Source organism: Sclerotinia sclerotiorum, genomic scaffold (genome assembly GCF_000146945.2).
Source record: "Sclerotinia sclerotiorum 1980 UF-70 scaffold_20 genomic scaffold, whole genome shotgun sequence".
In the NCBI taxonomy this organism is placed as follows: domain Eukaryota; kingdom Fungi; phylum Ascomycota; class Leotiomycetes; order Helotiales; family Sclerotiniaceae; genus Sclerotinia; species Sclerotinia sclerotiorum.
This window is the reverse complement of record NW_001820816.1, coordinates 414,585-438,935: the sequence shown is the minus strand read 5'-3', so window position 1 is coordinate 438,935 and position 24,351 is coordinate 414,585. Positions and strand designations below refer to the sequence as shown.

The 24,351-nt window shown below is 41.6% G+C and overlaps 9 protein-coding genes across 9 annotated transcripts; 4 read left to right on the top strand and 5 right to left on the bottom strand.

The window, feature by feature from the left end:
• Positions 1-371: 371 nt before the first annotated feature.
• On the bottom strand, positions 372-2,743 carry SS1G_11884 (hypothetical protein; the record flags this gene model as incomplete). Its single annotated transcript, XM_001586805.1, has 4 exons — positions 372-718; positions 922-1,383; positions 1,434-2,301; positions 2,609-2,743. The coding sequence occupies 4 exons, from the start codon at positions 2,741-2,743 to the stop codon at positions 372-374; spliced, it is 1,812 nt and encodes a 603-aa protein (XP_001586855.1).
• A 1,060-nt stretch (positions 2,744-3,803) lies between these two features.
• On the bottom strand, positions 3,804-4,551 carry SS1G_11883 (predicted protein; the record flags this gene model as incomplete). Its single annotated transcript, XM_001586804.1, has 5 exons — positions 3,804-3,817; positions 4,119-4,209; positions 4,267-4,337; positions 4,393-4,430; positions 4,511-4,551. 5 exons carry the CDS (start codon positions 4,549-4,551, stop codon positions 3,804-3,806), a joined length of 255 nt encoding a protein of 84 aa, XP_001586854.1.
• Positions 4,552-4,925: 374 nt separating this feature from the next.
• On the top strand, positions 4,926-7,680 carry SS1G_11882 (hypothetical protein; the record flags this gene model as incomplete). The annotated part of the gene is made up of 5 exons (XM_001586803.1): positions 4,926-5,282; positions 5,333-5,538; positions 5,724-6,057; positions 6,106-6,296; positions 6,342-7,680. 5 exons carry the CDS (start codon positions 4,926-4,928, stop codon positions 7,678-7,680), a joined length of 2,427 nt encoding a protein of 808 aa, XP_001586853.1.
• Positions 7,681-8,141: 461 nt separating this feature from the next.
• SS1G_11881 (hypothetical protein) lies at positions 8,142-10,249 on the bottom strand (the record flags this gene model as incomplete). Its single annotated transcript, XM_001586802.1, has 2 exons — positions 8,142-9,565; positions 9,871-10,249. 2 exons carry the CDS (start codon positions 10,247-10,249, stop codon positions 8,142-8,144), a joined length of 1,803 nt encoding a protein of 600 aa, XP_001586852.1.
• A 530-nt stretch (positions 10,250-10,779) lies between these two features.
• SS1G_11880 (hypothetical protein) lies at positions 10,780-11,848 on the top strand (the record flags this gene model as incomplete). The annotated part of the gene is made up of 2 exons (XM_001586801.1): positions 10,780-11,765; positions 11,830-11,848. The coding sequence occupies 2 exons, from the start codon at positions 10,780-10,782 to the stop codon at positions 11,846-11,848; spliced, it is 1,005 nt and encodes a 334-aa protein (XP_001586851.1).
• Positions 11,849-12,400: 552 nt separating this feature from the next.
• On the bottom strand, positions 12,401-14,871 carry SS1G_11879 (hypothetical protein; the record flags this gene model as incomplete). Its single annotated transcript, XM_001586800.1, has 3 exons — positions 12,401-13,542; positions 13,595-13,774; positions 13,827-14,871. The coding sequence occupies 3 exons, from the start codon at positions 14,869-14,871 to the stop codon at positions 12,401-12,403; spliced, it is 2,367 nt and encodes a 788-aa protein (XP_001586850.1).
• Positions 14,872-15,822: 951 nt separating this feature from the next.
• Positions 15,823-16,873, top strand: SS1G_11878 (predicted protein; the record flags this gene model as incomplete). The annotated part of the gene is made up of 4 exons (XM_001586799.1): positions 15,823-16,103; positions 16,162-16,422; positions 16,497-16,568; positions 16,777-16,873. The coding sequence occupies 4 exons, from the start codon at positions 15,823-15,825 to the stop codon at positions 16,871-16,873; spliced, it is 711 nt and encodes a 236-aa protein (XP_001586849.1).
• A 2,549-nt stretch (positions 16,874-19,422) lies between these two features.
• On the bottom strand, positions 19,423-20,812 carry SS1G_11877 (hypothetical protein; the record flags this gene model as incomplete). Its single annotated transcript, XM_001586798.1, has 2 exons — positions 19,423-20,326; positions 20,451-20,812. The coding sequence occupies 2 exons, from the start codon at positions 20,810-20,812 to the stop codon at positions 19,423-19,425; spliced, it is 1,266 nt and encodes a 421-aa protein (XP_001586848.1).
• Positions 20,813-21,682: 870 nt separating this feature from the next.
• On the top strand, positions 21,683-23,727 carry SS1G_11876 (predicted protein; the record flags this gene model as incomplete). Its single annotated transcript, XM_001586797.1, has 7 exons — positions 21,683-21,761; positions 22,476-22,713; positions 22,768-22,892; positions 22,991-23,058; positions 23,136-23,225; positions 23,430-23,559; positions 23,687-23,727. 7 exons carry the CDS (start codon positions 21,683-21,685, stop codon positions 23,725-23,727), a joined length of 771 nt encoding a protein of 256 aa, XP_001586847.1.
• Positions 23,728-24,351: the final 624 nt, after the last annotated feature.

Sequence of the window (24,351 nt, the reverse complement as noted above, 5' to 3'; positions counted from 1 at the left end):
CCAGTACGGATTGATACGAAGGGATTTGATGATTGATGAACGGGATGCAATGGAATGATAATTACTTTACACACCACACCTTACATGAATTCTCTCTGTGATCGCATGTCAAACACAACAACGCAATTAAAATAAATTGGTTCTTGAAATATTATCATTAAGTAACCCGTATCTACATACACTACATACAAAACCTATAACCTCCAACCCTCATATACTCTTTAATTATCTCATCTCGTCTTGTGTGGTCCACCCGTCCATCAAAACCCAATCATATATACAAAACATAACCTTTCGTTTCCCTCATTCCCCATCCTTATATTTATCCCATCCCCACCCCCATCCTGTCCCCGTCTCTATCCCCATTCTTCCTAATGCCCGCCCCTTCTAGCCATATACCCATTTCCCCTCCTCAAATTTCCATTTCCCATAGTCAAACCAGTCACCCCACCATTCAACCACCCAGCACTACCTCTCCTCTTATCCTTCTCCTTGCCTTCATCCGTATTCGCTGTTAATGCATACCACATATACATAATACCTGTTCTACGCGCCGGCAACATGCTGTATTGAAGAGAATAAAGATTTTTGCGATGAATAGGTGGAACGAATTTACCAGTTGCTAGACAGAGGAGAACACGAGGTGAGGCGTAGTGTTTACGGATACGATGACCAAGTTGGAAATATTGGTGAAACATGGCGCGGAAAGTGAGAGGGACTGACTATAAGTTTATGTTAGAGTGCGAAATTTAGATGAATGTGAGGAGAATCATACTTTGAGATATATATAAGATGTTGGTGGAGGAGACGGAGTACTAGGTATTTGACTTGCTAGTTGTTGAGCATCTCGAAGTTCAAATCGTATACCACCTTTGTATGTTATTATAACATATTCTGACAATTTCTTCTGGTGAGACATACCTGGTAATCGTTGCGAATCCTTAATTCGTAACATTAAGGCAAAAAGTGGAAAATGATTTAAGCATGCAAGTAAAGCGTCTAAAACAGCTTTCAGCGAGATAATGGCCATACGTGCACATGCAAATGCTAAGTAGAATACAAGTACTGTAGGTAAGAGAAAGAACAATAGAGTAAATAAAATCGTGCCAAGTAATAATTGGTCGAGATCATAATCGCAAGAGTCGATACGTTTTCGAAGAACATTATGCTTCTTGCCACGGAATAGCTGGAATAGAGAGAGGAGGATTGTATACTGCCAATTAAATATACGTGCAGAAGCCATATAAAAAGAGTAGATGTGAAGTGTTAAGATGGTGAGTAGGTCTGAAAACAAGGCGATTGGCATGCTGGCTCCAGCAAAACTGGAAAAACCAACGACCCAAATAACATGGGGCAATACTGGATGTAAAGTTTCAATACAGCCTGTAAGAGTTAATTGATGAATAGCTTGTTGGAGTAGGAAATAAACTTACTTGACCAATGATCAATGACCCATAAGAACAAATCACCCAAGAAAGCAGCCAGCTCAGTGTTGAGTTTTAAGCCAGCCGGCCAGTCCATCAGCCATTTTATCGTTGTTCGTAGTGCAGCTATTGAATAAGTGCTTAGGATGTCACTGATAGTTTCTGCAACCCAAGCGGAATTATCAATGATATAGGACCCCAATGCAATTCCTATTATCACGTCATTGGCAACGAGCCAAAGGCTATTGTAAAACCTTATGTACTCCGGATGGCTTGTCGTTACACTAGCCCAATCTCTCTTACTCCTCCGAAGTGTAACATATTGCATAGGCCAGTAACAGAATTGTTGTAAGCGAATTTCAACCTGTTGTGCAGTTGCGGAGATATCTTTCAAAGCTGCATAATCTGGCTTAGCTCTCCATTCTAGAACCAACAGTAAAGCTTCGGCAGCAAATCTATGGCATATAAGACCAATGACAAATCCACGTCTGAGGATGGGATATATGTAGAGAGTGATCAATTGCCATATTGCCAAAAGAACAAAGTCACGCATTGTGGTTGCTGACTCCACTACTCTTTCAGATACGCTCAGACTTCTCCTCGACCGAGCTCCAACAAGCGAGATATTTTTCTGTAATAGTTGGTGAACCTCCCAAGCACAATTGATTTGATTGACTATTCGTGGTAAGGCAAGTTCTTTTTGGGATGGCGGATGTTTAACCACAGAATGATACTTCAACTTTTCGACCAGTTCCTGTGTCCTCATCCTCTGTCTTGATTCTTCTTTCTCTTCCTCAGCATCAACACTGCCAGGCGCATGAAACGCCATTTCAGCCTTGTCATCCAATGCTAATGATATTGGCTTTAAAGATATGTACTGCATCCTATTAGGTTGAGGTCGATCAAATAAAACTATTTGATTTGTTGATGCCCGGGCACAAGAGATCTGGGGTAATTTGTATGCTGATCCTGTAGTTGCGCGAATTTGGAGAGTATCAACATCTGCTTTCGGGGAATTTGCCAGGCCCAATACCTGCAGTGATGATTGCCCGCATAATTCATATATTCTTTCGATAGGATGACTTGCGTTTCGGAATAGGGTTCCGACTTTCAATGCATTCTCTACATTCCGTGCCTGGATTTATGTCAGTCGGTCCTAGTTTCGTAGCCTTGTTACTGCTCACATCAACATCCTCCAATATCGCAACCACAAATATATCAAGACCAGAGTTCCTCCAGCCAACTATTACTCCAGGTGAATCACTTCTCGGTATATCCCTCGGCCAAAAAATCCTCATCAAACCATCATGATCGGGCATGACAAATGCTCAATTCTGCTAAAGTCTTTCTTTCAAAATGAACCCCTTCGTCGCAACTGTTCTCGTGCGGATATGCCGACGCTGCCGGATCGCGGATGCTATTGGAGTATTAGCTAGTTTCGCGCTGTAGATATTGTGCTTATTTACTAGTGTCGTCTCCCTCGACGCGAGCCTTTCCACAGGAATGATGAATAGAAAGAAGAAGAGGGAAAGAATTGCGAATCCTTTTAGTGTGCGTGCCTATGCGCAAAGTAATATCAGTAAAATGGATTTAATAGAATACACGGGATATCAAAGCTAACCACTACTCCGTGATCCCATGCGAATATTGCAAGCTCATAAAGTCTAGTAACCAGATCCCACCTCGCAGTGATGTAGCCGGCTACGAAAATCGCAAGTGTGAGAATAGAGAAGGGGTGCATGAATCGTTTTCTATTGCTGGCGCATCACCGTCTGACTGTGCTGTACGAAATTCGAGAAGGGTTTATTGCGGGTTACTCGATGGAGAGGTTGGTGTACAAGTTGATGGAGGGAGGGTACGCCGGAGGGAAAATGTATGGATATGAGAATGTGTCAAGGTGTTTTTACAAGTATAGGATTCGAGATTCCCACATATTTATTTTAAGTCGGGGTCCAGAATTTGGGCGGGATTAATTTTCTAGATCTTCTGGACCTTTAACCATTCACATCAACCAATCCCGATACAGGACCTTGAACTTATCTGGAGTATTGAACAGAGAAGGCTGAAAACAATTTGTTTTTTTGCAGGGGTTTGAGAGATTAAGCTTTGTAGGCTAAATGGCATGATCACGTGCTAGTATGAGTGTGTGACAACGGGCGACCTTGGCAAATTTGTGGGTGATGGAAGATGGATATGGATAGTATGTTTAGTTGTAGCTTGAGATGAAGATGATGATGCCTGGGTCGTTGATCTTGTCGTCGATCATGTCACCAATATACCTGACATTAAAATCAGGGTGATGACGACATGTTGACTTATTCGCAGAGACTAGATCTAGTACTTGATTCATTAAAGATGCTCCTCAAATAAATCTTCCATTCAAAAATTGGTAGCTACCAAAGTCATGTGTATATTAGCTGGCAGAACATGTAGATACTTAATTATTGTGATTGATGATGTGTTGTTGGTATATATTGCCGATGAATATGAATGTTCCCGTCTCTCCATTGTCATGCAATTTGAAATACTTCCAACCTCCCCCTTCCAATGCGAGTAGATGTTAACCTGCAAGACCAACCTGACGCCTTTCCCATGCATAGATATGTAGTGTGTTTGTACAATTTGGTATCATGCATATATTTCATCCTGGTTGACCATTAGTTATCATATTTGAAGAGAACATGCACAACTTACAAGGTCGCCTCAAATTCACAGCATCACTTTCCTTATGATCCTCCCGTGCCTCTTCAAGCATTTTATCGATACCACGCTCTTTCAAAGCACCCTGCACCAGTTAGAATGGAAATCGTTCAGGACTACTGAAAGATTTTTCCAAGCTTACCGTTAAGCATTTCCTGTAATCTTTGAATAAAGCTTCGCATTCATCCGTCGTACCTTTCCCTCGAAGGTATTCTAAAGATGTTAGTCTATACTTCGTATATGTGTTTCAAATACCGAATGTACTTACTTTCGCTGTACCATTTCAAGAAGCACGAATCATATCGTCTTTAAGAAATGTTTAGCATCTCTAAACTTAACAAATAGATAGAATATAATAGAATCAAAGATAGAAGTCATTTACATACTCCTTGACTTCATTACACTCAGGTGCAAGTGAAGCCGACATTTTGAAGAGATATTGATGTAGAGCAGGGTTTGGTGTTGAGTGTGGAATGTCGAATATTGATTGTTAACTTGTATGTTACTTTATACCTTGTACTAGACTTTTGTGGTGGTGAGGTGACTCCCAAGGTTCTTTGTCATGTGAAGTCTGAGAAGTCTGTTCCCAAGTGAAAGAGTTTATGGCTGAATGAAATGCGGAGGTCCCAAAAGCCAAAAGCTGCAACAAGGGTTAAAGAGTACGCTAGTCAGTCTCCACCGTTCAAAATAATGACAAGGGTCTGAATAAAGTTGAAGTTTGAATATTTTTTGAGCAAATCGTATCGGAATTCTGAACAAACATTCTTTCCTACTACAAACAACAATTAATCCTGTCAAATCATGGCAGAAGATACACCGGACTTTCAATCACTCCAAGATGAAGTTCAAGCTGCTCTTGTGTCAACCATCAAAACTGCCGGTTACATATCAACGGAAGATCTCGGTTTTCATCGATCATTGAATCCCGAGGTGGGAAGTGCTCTCGACGAACAGAATGCGCGTTTACTTGCGCTTGCCAATGACTTGCTCAAATCTGCAGGTACCGTCTCAGGCCTTCGTGTACCAATTTTAGAAGATGCCGACGATGTGGACAACAATTGGCGCAGTGTCGTGGATGTTGTGGATTCCTTACTCGAAAAGACCGATACTTGTCTCGATGAATATACAGGTATTATCAAAAGGAAACTAGTCGAAGAGGTGAGGATTGAGTCGCATGCGCCATTAAAACGTATACTGATATCTGTCAGCCTTCTGCGACATCAAAATCCCAAAGAAAGTTCCTTGATAACTCACTCCGTACACAAAACCTGGTGAAGCCTCAACTCGCATTCGAGATGAAACCTGACAATGAGGATACATCACCATGGCTACCTCTTCTCAAAACTAAACCACATGCGAAGGTACCGTTAGAGGATAGTCTTGGTATGATTACAAACGATTACGACCAGAAACAGTATGACTACTTCAATTTTATTCCCCTCGCGTTGCTCCCTTTGGACCCCGCGCAAAGGCTAGAATCCAGAAGAATTAGGCAAGTCTGCCAGAGGCCAGAGCCAGTCGCTCTAAAGTAAAACGGGACAAAACAAAGAAACTTCAACAAATGGGTGCCACTATACGGTTTACTAACAAGCAATTTAGGTACAGACATCCTTACGAAACGGAAATTTTACAATTACAATATCCAAGTGCTATGTTTGAGAAGGCAGAACCAATAAATTATCTACCGGTTGAGAGTACATCTGCGACATTTGTTGATACCTACGAGGGTGTCCTGGAGATGCTAGAGGAGCTGAAAGGTGCTAAGGAAATCGCGGTCGACTTGGAGCATCATGATACTCGTTCATATGTTGGTCTCGTATCTTTGATGCAAATCAGTACCCGCGAAAAAGATTGGATCGTGGATACCCTCAAGCCATGGAGGCAACAGCTTCAAGTACTTAATGAAGTTTTCGCTGATCCATGTATAATCAAGGTATGTTGTATACTATTCAGAATTCTTCAATATTTGCTAATAACTTAGGTTTTCCATGGTGCTTACATGGATATCGTATGGCTCCAACGAGATCTTGGGCTCTATGTCGTTGGGTTGTTCGATACACATTACGCATGTAGAAGGTTAGGATTAGCTGGAGGAAGCTTAGCTTTCTTATTGAAGAAGTATATTGATTTTGATGCCGACAAAAAATACCAGTTAGCAGACTGGCGAATCAGGTAAGTTTATATCATGTAATTCACCTCCCTTCACTAACATTTTAGGCCACTTCCGGAAGAAATGTTCTTTTATGCTAGAGCCGACACACATTTCCTTCTCTATATTTTTGACAATTTACGGAATGAGTTAATTGACGCGTCTAACACTGAAACACCTGAAACAAATCCAATGGAGACAGTCCTGGAAAAGTCCAAAGAGACTTCGTTACTCCGATATGAGCGACAGGTATACAATGCAGAATCTGGAAAAGGACCGGGAGGATGGTTTTCACTAATATACAAAACGCCTGCTCTCTTAAGTAGCGAGCAATTCGCAGTTTTCAAAGCTGTACACGCCTGGAGAGATCAGATAGCAAGAAAGGATGATGACAGCATAAATTTTGTCATGTCGAATTCTGTTGTTATTAACCTAGCCAAGTTCATGCCCATGGACATGATAGCCTTACTGAGCATCATTCGACCTATATCATACAGTGTAAAATCACGCACTCAAGAACTGCTAGAAATCATCAAGGCGGCAAAGGAAAATGGAAAAGATGGTCCAAAGATGATAGATGTCCTCAGACGATCACCAGGTGCGGCCGGTAGCCCAGGATCTAACACCGGAGCAAAAATTACATCGGAAAAGACATCTAAACTCGACGTAACGCCCGTTGACAAAACCGAACTTACAACCGAGACATCTTCCTTTTGGGGAGGTGCATTTGGAAGCAGTATCTGGGAACCTTCAACCACAACCCCCGATCAAGATAGCATGAGACTTGCAATCCCCCTACCTCAGCTCTCAGAAGAAGTTTTCGCCTCGTCAACCACACCCCTTGCCGATCGATCCCGTCTCGCCATACCCGAAGCCCCAACACCGATCCCTAGCAAAACAAAAGACGAAGCTTTCGTTCTTAAACGTGGCTCTAAAAGAAAGAGCGAGACCATTACTGACCCGGATGAAGATCAGGAGGTCACCGACAAATATGACATAACCCTCGACTACAGCCCAGTCGCGGAGAAAGAAAGACAACAAGGCAAAGCCGAAGTTTTAGCTGAAAGCGCAGAACGTAGAGCGGCGTATAAAGCGGAACTTAAAGCGGATAAAAAGTTGAGAAAACAGCAGAAAAAGGAAGAAGCGATGAAAATCGAATCTGAAAAGGTAGCCAAAGATGCAGAGGAAGAACCAGAAGAACATGTAGAGGAAGAAGATTTTGATTACAGTAAGGCGGATTCGGTACTCAATTCTAAGAAACAAAAGATAGAGAAAGGTGGAAAGGGTGGAAAGGCAAAGAAGGATAAACCATTCGATCCGTACCAGAAGAGTATGAATGCGGCGAAGGGGATGGGAAGAGTGCAGACTGGGGAGAGGGGTGGTAGGAGTGCTACTTTTAAGAAGTGAGACATGCCAATCACTGAAAAGGACATGGACATGGATTCATTAGAGCTTATCGTGCATGCATAATTGGAATCAGAATTGGTTACAAAGCATTAATTAAGCTCTATGCTTTTGGTATGTAAATAGGATAAGGATGAATATTAAAAAGATACCAAATAATGCATGCATATGCTGAGAAGATTGTGGAGGAGTTTTCCGTGTATTTTGTGTGTTTGATGATATCTAGGTATCTACTATGACTTAATCCGATTTGATGATTCCCCGTTTATTATATGATTTATTAAGTAGTTGATGAATCTAATCGATTGATGGAATTGTATTGCATTTTATGGTATATATTTCATTAATTTGAAATGAACACATCAACTCTCTATCACAATCCTCAAACTAATTACCATCCACCTTGCATCCAACTCCAACTCCAAATCCAAATCTAACCCTACCATCCAAACCCAAGCCCAAACCTACCAACCAAACCCTTCATCATGCCACCACACATTCCTCCCCCTCATTACCCACATCCCCACATACGACCTCAACTCCTCCGCCATACCAGGGGGACCACAAACCAAGACCGCGACGCGTTCTTCAAGACCCTGTGTAAATGTCTCGTCGACTATCGCGCGTAAATCGGGTCGTGAGTATTTTTTCGGTGTGGGGAGTGAGGGGGTTGAGAGGGTGTGCATTTCTATATTGTTTGGTTCGTGGGTAGATGTGGATGTTGATGTTGATGTTGATGTATGAGGGGGACTGGAAGAAGAAGGGGAAGTAGCGGTTGAGTGAGAGGTTTGCGGGGAGGTAATGTATAGTTCTATATCTGCATCATTTGAATTTTCGAATTTAAGTTCTTCGTCAACATCTTCGGAGGAGGTTTGGGTTGGTGGGGATAGTGCCCAGGAGGATTCTGCAGCGTCTCGCATGACCCAGATCATTCTTACGGTGGAATTTTGTCGGCCTTCGTTTTCCATTGCTTCTTTTGCGGCGCGGTAGATGGGGAGGATAAAGGTGGCGCCGACGCCGCCGGCTACGAGTAAGATTCTGTCGAATTTTTCGGCTAGGTTGGGGAATTTGCGGGAGGTTCCGTACGGTCCTTCGATGTTGAGTGGTGGGCGGGCTTTGCTGAGGTGGGACAAGGAGGAGAGTGCAGATGTTGTGGGGCCATTGAGGGTGCGCAGAGTCAGGGTGATTTGTGGTGATGGTGTATCTGTAACGGAAGCGATAGTAAATGGATTATAGAGAAATTCATGAAGATGGCGGTTATACTTGGCGGATGTAGGAACGGAAGATGGAGGAATAGACAGATAGACATGTTGACCTGGTGCGTATTGGAATTGAGAAATTTTGGAATCAGTAACTGGAATAGTGATTTCAAGCAGAGAAGTTTTTGGCACTGATCGAACGGTAGCGAAAGCTGTAAAAGTAGTAAATTTGCGAATGCCAATATCGATTAGGAAAAGAGCGATTGCTTCGATTATGTAAATGCGAATAGGAGCAGCATGGAAGAATAGAAGAGGAATTATGGTGATGGCGACAAAAACGTGAATGATAAAAAATACCCGATAAGACCAGCGACGAACAGCTTTTGAACTTGTGATAATGAGGAGGTTGATAAGTTGGAAAGAAACTACCCCGAAGATGATTATAGGTGTTGTGAGTTTCTCGGATAAATTTCCAATTTGGATAAAAGCATTCAAATACCAGCTTGCGTGGCAAAGTAAAAGAGCCCAAATGACTCGACCGGATATTCGGTGCCATGTGTTGAGCTGCTCATGGGATGATCCGAATAATACGGAAAGTGGTGAATATAAAGACTTCATGGATAGTGCATAATGAGCAGGAAGTTGTGATGCCGCAACTATACCAAATCGTTTGGTTATATGGAAATAATCTGGATATATCATTAGCTATTGTGTTCAATGATACATTATAAAAACATTTTGGATAGCACCCGAATGGCTCGGGGTAGCAGTCAACTAATGGAAGAATTGTACATTGAAAGATTTTAATACATCCATTTTGTTTGATACGTTGATTTCATCCGGAAATGTGACTCGCTTGGAGTGTCAAATCCACTCGGATTGAAGTATTGTAGTCCATCCAGAACACAAATGGCCCAGTAACTTTACTCAGACCAGTCTCCTCAGTACCCACAACCAAAGTCCCACCGATAAAACAAACATAAAATCCACATACCATCACCCGTCCTATGCACACACAAAAACGCCAACCAAGCCCCCCACAACCCCGCAACAATCCAATGACCCCTCTTCCCCCACCCGCTCTTCGCATCCCCTGCTAACCACCAAGCTAAACTTCTACCCTTCCTTGCCCACGTCGCCCTCTTCGAACTCCTCCTCTTCTTCAAAGCAGGAGAACTGGGGAGAGCCGAGTAATCAACTTTTGATCGCTGTCGTTCAAAGTATACCCATATTGCTAAACGGTAGAGATTATACAAAATGATGGGGATCAGGATGGAAAGTTGGGCGTAGAGTCCATAACGGTCGAGGAGTATACGTCTTTGGTCTTTTTCGGCAGTGGTGTGGTTGAAGTAGATGCGGTAGGGCCAGGTCATTTTGGGAGATGGTTAATGATGTTGATATCCAGGATTGAAGGAACTTAGGCACGCTCTACCTGCGTCTACAAGATATTTTTTGAAAGAAATGTTGTTTCAATTTTCATTCAGAATGATACGTGTTTATATATCCATCACAAATGGGTCATGAAATTATCGTGGTACTATGTATGGTGTTGCTGTCACCGGTCCAGATCTGAATCGTTCAAGTTTACAATTCAACCAATAGTCGAAGAACTACAGTAATACTCTAGACCAATAAAGCCTAGTGTCAATGCACTGATGAACTTAATCATCATCCCTGCGTAGCTAAACGACCCCAAAAAGACGTCAATGCAAAAATGGATACTTCCATGCGGAAAATTAAAAATGCCACTCCACTAATAATAAATCTCCATCATTTCCGTTCGTTTCACATATTCAATCATTATTTTCACATTCAAAAAGCGGATTGAAGGTATACATATACATATAAATTTACGTATACACATACGTCTACACATACAACCAATGCAATGAATACAACCACCATGCGCCGTATGCGCACTTCAACCACCATCTTCCAATCAACCCTCAAATCGCAATTTCAACCCACAAAAAGCCTCTCAATATCTCTTCCTCACCCCTCCTCCAAACGCTTCTCAAGTTCCCAATCCAATTCCCACACCAGCCCAACCTACGCCTCACCCACCCTCCCCACAAACCCCATCAACGGACCTGCCTCTACCCTCCCCGCACCCCTAGATCTCCCCATCCGCGAACCCAACCAACCCTTCTTCTTCAAATACGCCTTCACACTCGGAAAAGCGTATGCCAAATTCTACAAAACTGGCGTGAAGAACATCTACTACAATTTCCTCGCCTCACGAACCATCCAAACGGCTATCGATGAAAAATACAAATCCTCGCTCTCGTCTGCGGTAAAAGGTGCATTGCTCTCGCGATCCGATTTTCAGCTGTTGATGCGAAATCGGCATGATGTGAAACGGGTTCCTATTTTCGCGCTGGTGTTTCTGCTTTGTGGGGAGTTTACCCCGTTGGTGGTTATTGCTATTAGCAATGTAGTGCCGTGGACATGTCGGATTCCCAAACAGATAGATGCGGATAGGAGGAAATTGGAAGAGAGGAGGGCGATTAGTTTTAGGAATTTAACTATGAAGACTCCGCCTGCGGGGACGGTGGCGCAGAATCTACAACGCATGCAGTTGTTGCATATTAGTTGGAGTTTGGGTTTGAGTAGTAGTATGTGGGATTATATAGGAGGGAGGTTACCCGGACTACCGAGTGCGATTCTAAGAAGGAAGGTGGCGAAGAGAGTCAAATATTTGGAGTTGGATGATATGTTGATTAAGAGTGGGGGAGGCGTGAAACAGATGTATGAGGAGGAATTGAGGATGGCGTGCGTGGAAAGGGGCATTGATGTCATGGGAAGAGATGTGCATATGTTACGGATGCACTTGAATGCCTGGTTAAGATCGAGGGAAAAGGCTGGAGTGGAAACTTTACTTTTGACTAGGTAAGTTTACAGATGATTCTAAAACTCAAAGATGGCTCAACTAACCAATCTACAAGACCGGCAGCTTGGCCCTCGATGCCTAAGATGCTCTGAATACTTAACGATCAATACCACGACTTGTACAACAGCACACGAACTTCATGTCTAGATACACTTCACTTTCTATTTCTTATTCATTTCACAAAACATCTCCACATGTGCAACAATTGTAGGATACGAGGAAAGTAATCATTCTTCTCACTCGATAAACGACCTCACTCAGTATATATAGACAGATATAGATATAGAAATAGAAACATCTCTTCATTTGATATTATTTATTTATAAAACAGCAGAGCAGAGATATCAATCTACGCAACACGCGATTTCTCCTCTCTTTTGTCTCCGATATCTCCCCTGGATGAAATTGCATGCATCCACACATCATACAAGTAGTAAAAGCACAAACTCGTACATCATGATAACTCCTGTGCCATGCCGCGCCACAACGCCCCTGAATGAATGCACATGCAATAAATACCGACCATAACATAATTCATAGCTTGATACACATTTAAAACTCCATCTCAGTATGCAAATTTAATGGTAGCCACCCAGATAAAGAAGAAGAAAAAAAACGCCCATGAATCCACTATTTACTGTCTGTATCTGGCCAATTGAGCCATAATAGCCTGAACCTGCTGTGCATCTTGTCCATTTTGTTGTGCAGCTGGTTGTCCATATACAACGTTATTATTATAGCCACCATAAGGTCCGGCTGCTGCTTGTGGGATTGATTGCTGATAGACTTGTTGCTGTTGTGGAGCTAGACCACCTAACAGACTCACAAGGTCAACTGTCGAGTTTGTTGCCACAGCGGGTGCATTCTGCTGTGGAGGCATATTGTTTAATGTACCTAGCAATTTCTGCAAAGTAGGATTATCCAACTGTCCCATAATATTTGCAAGGTTTGGGCTTGGTTGTGCTGTTGGTGCTTGGTACACTGGAGCTGGGTTTGGTGGGTACTGAGGTCTTTGAGCCGTGGCTTTCGCGCGGACAACAAGCTCCGCAGCAATTTTGGGTTCCAGGTCCTGATATTCGTCGAATCGAACTGCAGCATTTATGCCTCCCGAGCGATCAAATACTTGAAGGGGTATTTTGCTGGCATTCTGAGATCTCATATCAAGTTCAGAAACGGCGATGACACCTTCGAGAATCTGTCTTCGTACGACAGCTTGAAGAGGGAGCCGAGGGCTGAGGAACATTACTTCGGTTTTCACACCTCGTCCACGAAGTTCTCCTTCGACCCAGGAGACAAATCCTCGGTCTAGCTCCGCCGTGAGAATGATTTGAACATCAGGAACCATTGATGGTTCACGTCGCGGAATTTGAAGTGCACCATCTTCACTGGCTTCACGACTTCTCGGACTCGGGCTCCGGTCTCGATAGCTGCCACGTTGTCCGCCTGAAAATGGAGATCGTGAACGCCGTCTATCTCTACTATCGTACGAGTCATTGTTACGGGTAGACCTGTATTCATCTCTACCTCTATAGCCTCGAATTGGCGATGGCGATCTACCCGGTCGATATCCATCATGTGTACGCTGATTCCCATGTTGTTGTTGCGATCTATGGCGATCATTATGGTTGTAGCCAGAACCACGAGTTTCGAATTGGGCATTCCGATTACGACCTGATGCGTTTCCTCTTGTATGTTCAGGAGATTGGGATCTTCTCCAGGATTGACCGCTAGTATGATCCTTTCGTGTGTTCTTCTGTGCCTTGGAGACTTCGAGATCTGAACGGAAAAAAAGTTAGCCTAACCCGGAGAGCGGTATTGAAAGACTTACGCATTTTGCGGCCTCTGACTTCTTTGCCCTGTTCCATCTCGAGAGCTTTATGACAAGCTGATGCATCATGAAACTGAACAAAGCCAAATGCTTGTTTGATCGATATTTGGGCAAGTTCACCATACTTGTGAAAAACATGGAACAGATCTCGTTTGGTGAGTTTTTCCGATGGGAGATTACCTGAAGGAACATTAGATTTGATGATTAGTGTCATTGCATAAGACTGTCTTACCTATAAACAATCGTGAGCCTTTGGGGAATCGTTCCCAAAGCCCTTCAGTGACATATGTGCGTTCTCTATCAAGGAATTCATCATATTTTTTCTGGACTATCGGACCCCATGGTCTGTCATCATTATCATGACCATCGGAGGAAACGACGGATGGCATGCGGTGGGATTGTAAATAGGGTTGTGGGCTGTTCGTATCTTGAGGGGAATGATTGAAAGAAACAGATGGGGGTGGGGGAAGTCCATATCGGGAATCAGTAGCGGTACCAGGAGCACCGACTGCAACTAATGATGATGTTACACCAGAATGGTTATAGGAATTGGGTTGGTGTGAATAACCTGAACCTCCAGCATTGTACTTAAGGGGCTCATCGAAAGAAGTATAATTGGAACGTTTGGGAATTTGTGTAATTTGTGGACGAGGGGGAAGGCTTGCATGGGTAGGCAGACTTGAGCTACCTTTTGGAGGGACATTGCTAGAAGAGGAAGAATTTGGGCGGGCAGCTTGTGCATTTATCTCGGCATTGGCAGTAATATTGTCCAAAAGTTGTTGGATGTCTATTTCTCCGTTGGAATCCTCAGAGCTTGTGGGTTCGGTATTGGTAATGGGATTTTGAGAATGATCAGAGCTTTGGGCAGCTGTAGATTGAGGAATCGGAGGGACAGTAAGAGAAGGGATAAGAAGGGCGGGTTGGGTTTCTGGGCCATTTTGGGAATCAAATGTGGCAGATCGATCGTTGGAAATAGAAGTAGGCAATTCGCTGGTTGGCACTGCGTTAGAAAGATTGCTCAACTCTTGGTCAACTGCCTGTGATATATCGTGACTATCTGAATGTTCTTCCCCATCAGAGTCAAATGTCATGGCATAATCATCGCTTGTATCTTCCTCCTCAGCTTTTGCTACTGTTGTATCCTCATCCTTCTCATCATATGCATCTGAAAATCGAGTATCGGATTGCGGGGATTCAATATTGTCAACAGCTATCATGGAATCAATGATATTGGGAACCACCAAGGGAACCTTGGATGGCTCGTGGGTCGTGGTCATGTTGAAAGTCGGATCAATCTGGTTTCGAAGAACAGGAATTTCGGATGGATTAGGGAGGTGAACCGGAAATGGAGAGAGCGGAGACTGAATTTTGGTATGGAACTCAGGCGGTTCCGAAGTCATAAATATCTTTGTTATGAGTGTGGAATGCACACAAGAAAGTATTCAGGTTGAAAGAGTCCGATGTTTCGACAATGTCCTAGTTTAGGAGATACAAACTGATTGCAAGTGACAGATATAGAAGCTAGAAGAGTTTGTAGATAGTTTGATAGGCAAAAGCGATGTGAAAAGTTTTCAATGAAAAAAAGCTGGCAGATGTAGTCAAGATTGATTTGTCCGCTTGCTCAATTGGAAACTCTGGGAGGCAACTGCAATCAAAGAATTGTTATCTATCTCAAAGTAGGAAAGTAAAAGTGTCGTTTTATTGATGCGGAAGATAGTTTGGTGTTTATTGGCATTAATTTGATGAAAATTTTTGGTATCGTTGTGTCGAGTCCAAGAGGTTGTCGCAATACTTTTTGATGCTTTTATTCATGACTTGGGAAGAAGAATTGGAATTAATTTGGTTATGCGAAGAAATCTTGAAAGACATTTTTGCGCTAGCAGTACATTAGTATGTACCTACTACTTGACTTGTGCTCTGTGCTTATGTAATATCATTACCTAAGCAACAGTAATTTGTTTAGACCCCGTCGCCGCAACATTTATCATTTATCCAAACGAGGTGACACAACATTTGGATGGAGACTAGAAAGGGAAAGTTTCCTTTTGCATGTAATTATTTCAATCTTGCAGAATTAAGTTTCTTTGCCAATTCATGTGAACCTCTAGGTAGGTGAGACATTGAACCTTGGTCCTGAGGAGGCTGTGGGGTGCAACATATTTATATATATATTGGTTGCAGCTGCCCGGTATATATCTGTTACACTCTTACACTCCAAAACTTCCAATATGCGTTATTCAAGTACTTTTTTGAAGCTCACAAGTAAGCTGCTTCAATCATCTGGTCATGTTGCCAAGCCAATTTATACATCACCTTTTCGAGCACGATTTCTACTATTAAATTTGGATCTTCGGAGTTACAAATTCTATTCTGTTCAATCTACAGATGAAGCAGAATCCGAGATTGCCAGAAAATGGTATTCTGAGTTCAATAATTCTACTATTCCGAGAAAGATAGCCAAAACGCACTACACAGCGGCCGGAGGTCCTGGTGGTCAAAAAACAAACAAGTACGTCGAGCTTCTTGGATTCCACATTTAAAAGCTCCCAAATACTGATGACATCTAGAACGGCTTCAAAAGCGAATACAGTTTGGTCAATGAAGGATCTCGATGCCATTCTACCATCAATAATATCAAAAGGATTACGCCGCGGCACACACTATGTAAAGAACACAGATGCAATTCAGATTCAGTGTGATAGTAGTCGTAATCGTACTGATAATCAGGAGGAGACACATCGAAGGTTACATGAAGAAATCAAGAGCATATACAATACAACAGTTCCAGGGAAAGCTTCCATTGAGCAACAACAGAGAGTTAAGAACTTGTAAGTCATATATTTCTTTCATTTAGTGCACTTTTAGGCAAAATCCATTCATGAGGTTCATCCTTCCCGTCTAGAACGAGATTGCTCCAAGAGGGGTTTGAGAAGTTGTCCCAAGCAAAGCATATGAGTGATAAGGAGATCAAGACGTCCATTCAGAAAGTGAGGAATGACAAGGAAGAGAAATAGCGAATTTAACGGAAGTTAGAGAGGCCTGTCATCTAGCTAGGACAGGTGATGGCAAGTGAACTTTAGGATCTAGATGTGGGCTCTATACAATAGCGGCGCAATTGGATGTATTTGAGGTGCTGCCATCTTTTTGACTTCTTTGGAATGTGCTAACATATGTCATCATAGACAAACATCAGCCAATCTAGCGAGATTGAGAATGAAAAAGCAACATGGAGATAAGAAGAAGTCAAGAAGTGGCGGAAAAGGTGGTGGAGACTATTGAAACAGATTTGTTGAATGGTTATCAATGTTCAGCCATCTTTGAAGGGTTTACCGAGTACAATAGGAATTGGCTCATCGGACAAAGAAGTATATATGTATCATATTTCAACTGCTTCGAAGCAAATTTTGTATATTAGGGTTCGGAAGTGCTTCTTTTTGAAAATTTGCATGTTTCCATACATAGGAAAGAATCAGGTATGCTACACTACATCAGGTATGCTACTGTAACGATACTGTACTGGAGGCAGCGGCTGCCTGAGGTTTCGTCTGGTTGGTGGTTATGGGTTAAGGCTTTATCACTGGTATTCATTTGGAAGTGAAGTCGCTACTAGATCAAGTAGAATGTAGGTAAACTAATTGATAACTAAGTTGAGCACAAAGCTCCTAAACTATGAAATTATTCTGACTATATAATAAACAATAAAGAGAGCCTTCAAGAGCTTTAAGGGTTCCTAAAGCTTTTTATTATGTGATTCCCTTTTATTCCAGGACACTAATCCTAATGGTGAATCGTGACAGTAAGCTCTCAAATCAATAATTATTCATGATTGATATTCTAAAAAAAAATTCATTCCATCCTTTACCTAATCCTTCACTTCACTTAAATCACTTCCCTTTATTTTAATACTTTTAATCACTTCTCTTTATTCTAATACTTTTAATACATATATTCTCTTTTTCTTTGTTACGATAGTAACAATTGATGAATTAGGAGAGCTTAGGCCTTATACAAAAGCGATCAGATTTCATCGAATTAATATATGATCTGGGTCACTTTAGGATCGTATGTATATGCACCATCAGAAAACATATAACTTGGAGCTTTTGGAGCTTAGGATCCAAAAGGATCCAAGGGAGCATGAAGATCTATATATTCAGTATGAATTTATTTATTTGTAGAGCTTCGTGCTCAAGATCAATCATTTAGTATAATCTACTATTAGTTACGAATTGCATCATTGTCGTTACTTAAATCCCTGCTTGACGCCTAATTATAAACCACTTCGAGAGCCTAGAGCACTTCCACGTGATCTAGACGGCAAACCTCGTAACACATAAATCAATAAAATCAAATCAAATAAATTATTTTTTAAAAAAATATTTCTTTATATAAATATATTAATACAAAAATCTTCAACTTTTTATATTCCTTATAATAAAATATTAATAATTGTAATTTTTGAATTTATAATCCTGTTATAATATAAGAAAGCATTTAATCTTTTTGTGACGCCTCACACCTCCGGGTCACGTGGCATGCCCCGTTTGTATTTAATCACAGGAAAACTCTCTACTCTTGTTTTCCTTCTTCTTTTCTCCTTAGCTTAGTATTTCCTAATACAAGATACTTTACCCAGTATTCTTGAGTGTGACACTTTTATAGGATCTTATCACGAAACAATCAGACAGGTAGGTAGGTGTATGCATGACGAGTTGAAGACTGAAACTCTTATAATTCATCTCATCACCAGTATAGAATTTCCAAAACACACAAAAACAAGTCCAATTTGAGATGTGCTCGTTTCATTTCATTTCGTTTAATTCATTCAATTATCGTATCATCCATCTTCTTCTTCTTGTTATTCTTTCTCTTCTTCTTTTTATTTCATTACTTTCAATTACACACCCAACCACCAACAAATCCTCTCTTCCTTCCAAGGAAACGAGAAACCAATCCCCACCCCATCTTTTCCATTTCCTCTCAATGAATCACATCCCAAGGTCATTAAAAATCCAAAAAGTGTGTGATAATCTCATCTCATCCATTCCATCCCCAATTCAATCCGGTTCTATCCGAATTAATCCGAATCAAGTCTATAGTGACAGTTATATCCCGAACCAAAACAAGTTTGGTATACCATTCCGGAATCCCATCTATTTACTGACTCCTATACTCATTACATCCATCCATGACATTAAAATCCCCTCCTCATCCACCTCATCACCACAATCCACGAAAAATAAAGAAGAGTAATCGAAGAATCTATATTCAGCGAGAGACTTTATAAAGAATTCTCATAAAAAATAGAGAATATACATAGCGAGCCCAGCACAAACTTTTCTCTATAAAATCCCCAAGAGAAGAGGTAAAAGCGGCGGTAACTCTAGCGATAGTTGGACCTTTTATTCACACAAAGTGGGCGAATAAAAAAGAAATGCCCGTATCCATATAGTATGGACAAGAAGAAGTGAAGTTGAAATCGAAATGGTAGCCAAGAATCGCTTGCCAATGTCGAAATGACGCAGCAGATCGCCATGGTTTATCGATTCCGGCAGATTATCATTAGTATATACTGTAAGGAACTCGTGTATCCAAATCTTCGAATTGAATGGTCCCGAATGTAGTTAAAAGAGGTATATTTACAAATATTCGAATCGTCCAGTAATCCAGGTAAAGTCGGAGTTGGGCGTCGAATCAAGGTAGAAGTCGCTCATATGCTAACGCCGTAACATGATAATGCCGTGAAATCATGATGAGAATACCCGCCAACTTGAAAGTTGGAAGAAATTTCTCCTGTCGAGTGCAATACTATTGCAGAGGTAAAAAGATCATCTAACGATGACCTCGCTGAGCTCGCTATCTGAAGCTTGCGATGCCAAAGTATCACCCTCCCATGCTGATCCATTCTCGTCAGTAGGGCTTCTCGATCCGGAAGAGAATGAAGAAGATGATCCCATGGTCCATTCATCGCTGCTGTCATGACGGAAATCTTGTTCTAGCACTGCAAGTCCATATTCATAAATGCCGGTTGGCGCATCGCCTCTCTCAACATAATCGTAGTCCCAACGGAACATCTTGTCTGATTGAATTCTTGGTAAGAAGTTCGTCTTGGAGATGTAAAAGGCAATGGCAGCAAGGAAACCACCAGCGACGAGATCGACGGCGTAATGGTGAGATAGATACATTGTTGCCCACCACATCCACATAGCGTATCCAATAACAAATGGTCGTAGTTTTGGGAAGCAATGGCTCATGAAAAGTGCCTCTAAAACTGCATTACCAGAATGCAATGATGGGAAAGCGCCAAACACTAGCGGTGATGCGGTAAAGTTTGTTGTGTACATATCGAAGCCAAATAGCAAATCAATTCGTGCAAGTCCTGCAGGTGATCCTTCCATAGAATAGTTTGCAGGCGCAAGACCATACAAATTCTCATACCATGGAGGCGAACATGGGAAGATTAATTGAATCGCAACACCGATAATGTTGAGATATCCGAATGTTCGTGCAAAAACTGGGACGGTACCAGGAGGACCAAAGAGGAACATCAAGGCAGCCCAGACAAAGGGACCTCCAAAGTGTAAAATACCGTAGGGTAACCATGCGAGAACATCGAGAACTACGTGTTGGTGTGCTGAGAGAATGTTGCTAATATTTGCTCCATAGAATATGTTTTCGAGGGCAGGTAGAACTTTAACCCAGATGTGTGGTCGATATTCGGCAGGAATAAATCTATGAAATCTGTTAGAGACAAAGCGATCTAGAAAGTGTGTAATGTCGAAAGAGGAGTATATGGGAGCACAAACAAAGCGCTTAAGTAGAATCGCAACGGGAAATAAGAGAGAAAGGCACATACCGAGCATTGAAAAAGAAAACCAACCAGGTGAAGATTGGGAGAACTGGTAGGAAGAACTGTCTCGTAACTGGCATAAGAAGTGCCAGCATCAAAAGAGTTGCAGCTCCAGTCTTCATGAGAGGCCCAGGAGCCTGACTGATTGAGAGCGAGAATATTGCAATAATGATCAAGATTAAATATTGTCCATCATAAACCGACCATCTATGTGACCTCAAAGCTCGTAATGTATCTTTTGGGTTGAAAGACGTCTCAATTGAAGCAATCGACGAAGCCGGAGATGTATTCGAACGGAACTTGGACCTCAGTCTCCGTCTCACTCTGCGAGGAATAGGATTAGGTATTGACGGCCATGAGAATGGCATTTTGGCTTTTGTAAATGTTGGAGAGGTTGTCGAAGAATAATAATTTGTTTCCGGCATGGCGACTATGAAGAAGGTATTGAAAAGTATAATAAAGTTGAGAAAGAGGTCGACGTTGATGTTGATGTTGGACGGTTCGACTTTTTGTTCACACGGTGAGGCGTTTCTACGGAATTGTCGGATACGCGCAAAAAGGAAGATGGCGGAGTTTATGGAAGGATGCTGATTTATAACTGTCGGAATCTATGAATTATCTCATGAATGATCGATAATGGTTTTTTTAATGAGAAGATGTTATTTGTGATTTTGATTTATCGAATCATAGAATTTTAGTTTAGTAAAGGAAAAAAAAGTTATGAGAGGGTGAGAGAGGAAGAGGGTAAGAGGAGATTGTAGGTAGATAGATAGGTAGATAGATTACTGATGAGGGAAGAATCGGATATATGATGGAAGCAGCGAAAAGATTCGGTCGGATCTGGGAGGATACAACGCCGTACTAATGAAGTTAAGAAAGGTCTTTTTTTTTTCACCCAGGTCCTTTTTTCCCTTAGAATGGGTCAGCGCCCCGTTTAGGTTTGAAGGTCTTAATTTCAATGCAGGTTATGTCAGCTAAGAAAAAAGAAAGAAAGAAAAAAAGAGACTGGGTTCTTGGCAAAAAGAAGTCGAAAATCCATATTGAATTATTAGTTGAGTCTTGGCAAATATACCCATCATAGAAGACTATTAGAATAGAAATACAGACAAATTAACTTTTTATTGTAAGTGATCAAAGGTTTATTGAGTATTAGGTGTATTGTTTTGATTTATATTATTGATATTCTATTTGATTACCTATATCTACCTATTCTATGGATATAAAATATAACATATTGAATGTCAAAAATCATCTTTGAAGTTCAAGTTCGGAGCAAGAAACGAAAACGGCAGCAAAGGGAAAAAGACCTTGTTCAAAGTGAGTCCTGAAAGCTTGTACGGCCAAAAGTCCGACCTTTGGTACGCGCTTAGACAGCCCCAACAAATGGATGGAGCATCAGAAACAGGTGAGAATTAATGTTAAGATCGCACATCGGTACTTTCACCTACCTACCCTACGTACTAGGCACCCTATGCGAGCTATCCGAATCCGACTGCAACCAATTATCACCTGCATATGGCTTTTTGTCAAGGTTGCCATAGAACTTACGAATGCGACGGCAGGAGATGTAAAATTATGTCAACAGGGTATTTCTCCCTTTGGGTGGATTGCAAAGTGCTTGAGCTGCGAGATTACCCTTGAAGCTCTGAACAAAGGAAAGAGGAAGGGTTATTGACTTTCTACTATCTATATATGAAGGAACACAGCCTACACAGGGTCATTCGAGGCTCGTAAATCTATCTTTAGTTTTTATAAGGTTTACTGTACATGTACCCATTCTCCTACAGCCATTCATATACGTACAGTATAGCATATCTGATAACGGCATTGTTTGAAAAGTCTCAATGCTTCAAATAACAATAGAGCTGAAGTTTCATCACCAACAGCCCAGCCGTCCATCATTATAATTACCTGCATAACATTTATGCTGTGTGATCGAATGATCCGAAAGGGATATTGTTGATGATTGGACAAATCCCATGTTTTGTTCATCAAGTTCTGCACATCAAAATTTAACCCCTTGTCCTTGAGTAACCAAGACCGACTTTCCGAATATACCGTCTTCGTCCTTTTATTGGTTATACTGGACTTCATGGTCCTTTTACATAAGGCTTCCTCGAAAGAAAGGAAATAACAATAGTGAAGGATGGAGGGAGTACGACGGTATCAAGGATTCATTCAAATATAATATCGAGCTTACTGACGCGCAGAATCGTGGAGGATTCCACAATAGAGGATATCATTTCTTAGGAATCAATATACAGGCTACGTATGTCCAAACGATGGTTTCTGTTTTGGTGCAATGGTGCCCCTATTAGACCAGACGGGAGCATGTAACCCACAGCAAGCAACTCCTTTTGGCAGACAGAGAACCCTTGATTATGGCAACGAAGGGGCATCCAAACTCATTCACCATGCGAGTATTGAGGATCCCCAGATTTCTACGATGTACCTCTCAAATGCAACAATTCGGATGGAACACATTGAAATCCATCCCAACAATCACCCTTGCCCTATTTCATGAAAGATACTTCCACGCCCACAAGGTTTCGCGTACCAAGATCTAAGCCACTGCGAACTTCTTATATTAGGGGCATTCCATGAGCATTTAAAGGTGCTTCCAACCTTTCCCATCAATTGAGGGGTCCAGAATGAGTATATTTTCAATGCTGTGCTGCTGCGCCTGTGTAGCCAGTGTTTTCAATTGAGAAATGCCTTGGTCAAGGCACAATCCCATGGGTTTCTGAGACCAAGCAATTCCCAGCCATGATGGAAAAGCTCGTACATTGATTTACATGATGAGGATCATCCCATGAACAATCGTCATGTTTCACAATTCTTTAATTGCTCGTTATCGATATCAAAGCTCAATACGTACCATACGCCTCACTATCTAGGTATTACACCAGTCACGAACCGGGGATAATTTGATTCGATAAGACATCTTGACAAGTACACCAACAATGATCACGATGTTTATAAAAGTTCCACTCTCATCAGCCGGCGCAATCAAGCAGGAGCTATGAAACTGACACAAGAACAACATTTCTTGGTACGGAACACAAGATATTGGTACGCTTATCGTCAGCATCTCGTGGTAAACTGTACAATGACTGTAAGCTCCGGAAACTTCGGTAGATGGTGAAATTCATTAATCCAATGATTCCAATCACACCACCATCATCCAAACTTTGCGATGACAAATTCATCCCCTTCTGTACATTTACTACCTACCACTCAAGACAGAGAATCCGAGATAAATCCTTATCTGCTAGGTATCTAGGTAAGACTTACCTATCTATCAAATCTTATCTCAATCATAAAATTCCCGTCGCGATACATACCTCGTGTACAACCTCACGCGACCATGATCATCTATCTATCTATCTTACTTACATCTAGATCCTAAAAGCATAAAACAAAAATAAGGCATCAATAATCAATAATCAATAAACAATAATCAATCCCTAACAAACCCCCTTTACTATCGCCCAAAAAAATCATCACCTGCAGGCCACAAGACTTTATGACTTTATGACTCGCTAAAACATTTCCATATCGTCAGACCGATCAAATTTCTGGTTCAACATGACGTGTGAATGAGTGGGTGGGGGTGTGATTTCTCATCTTTCATCTAGGCTGGTATCTCTTTTTTTTTTTTTTTTGGCTTTTTTAGTCCTTTTATCTCTTAGGTACCTAGTATCTAGTATATATTTTAACCTACTACCTACTCGTACCTACTTGTAGAATATACGTAGATAAATGAGATAAATGAGATAACTCCACCGTGTTCCACCGACTAACTTGTCGAATTAAGCGCTGATCCACCTATCGGCCGGATATCTAGGTACTATAGTGTTCTGCAGACTGTAGGTAGGTACTAAAAGTTCACCACGTTTTTTGGCTG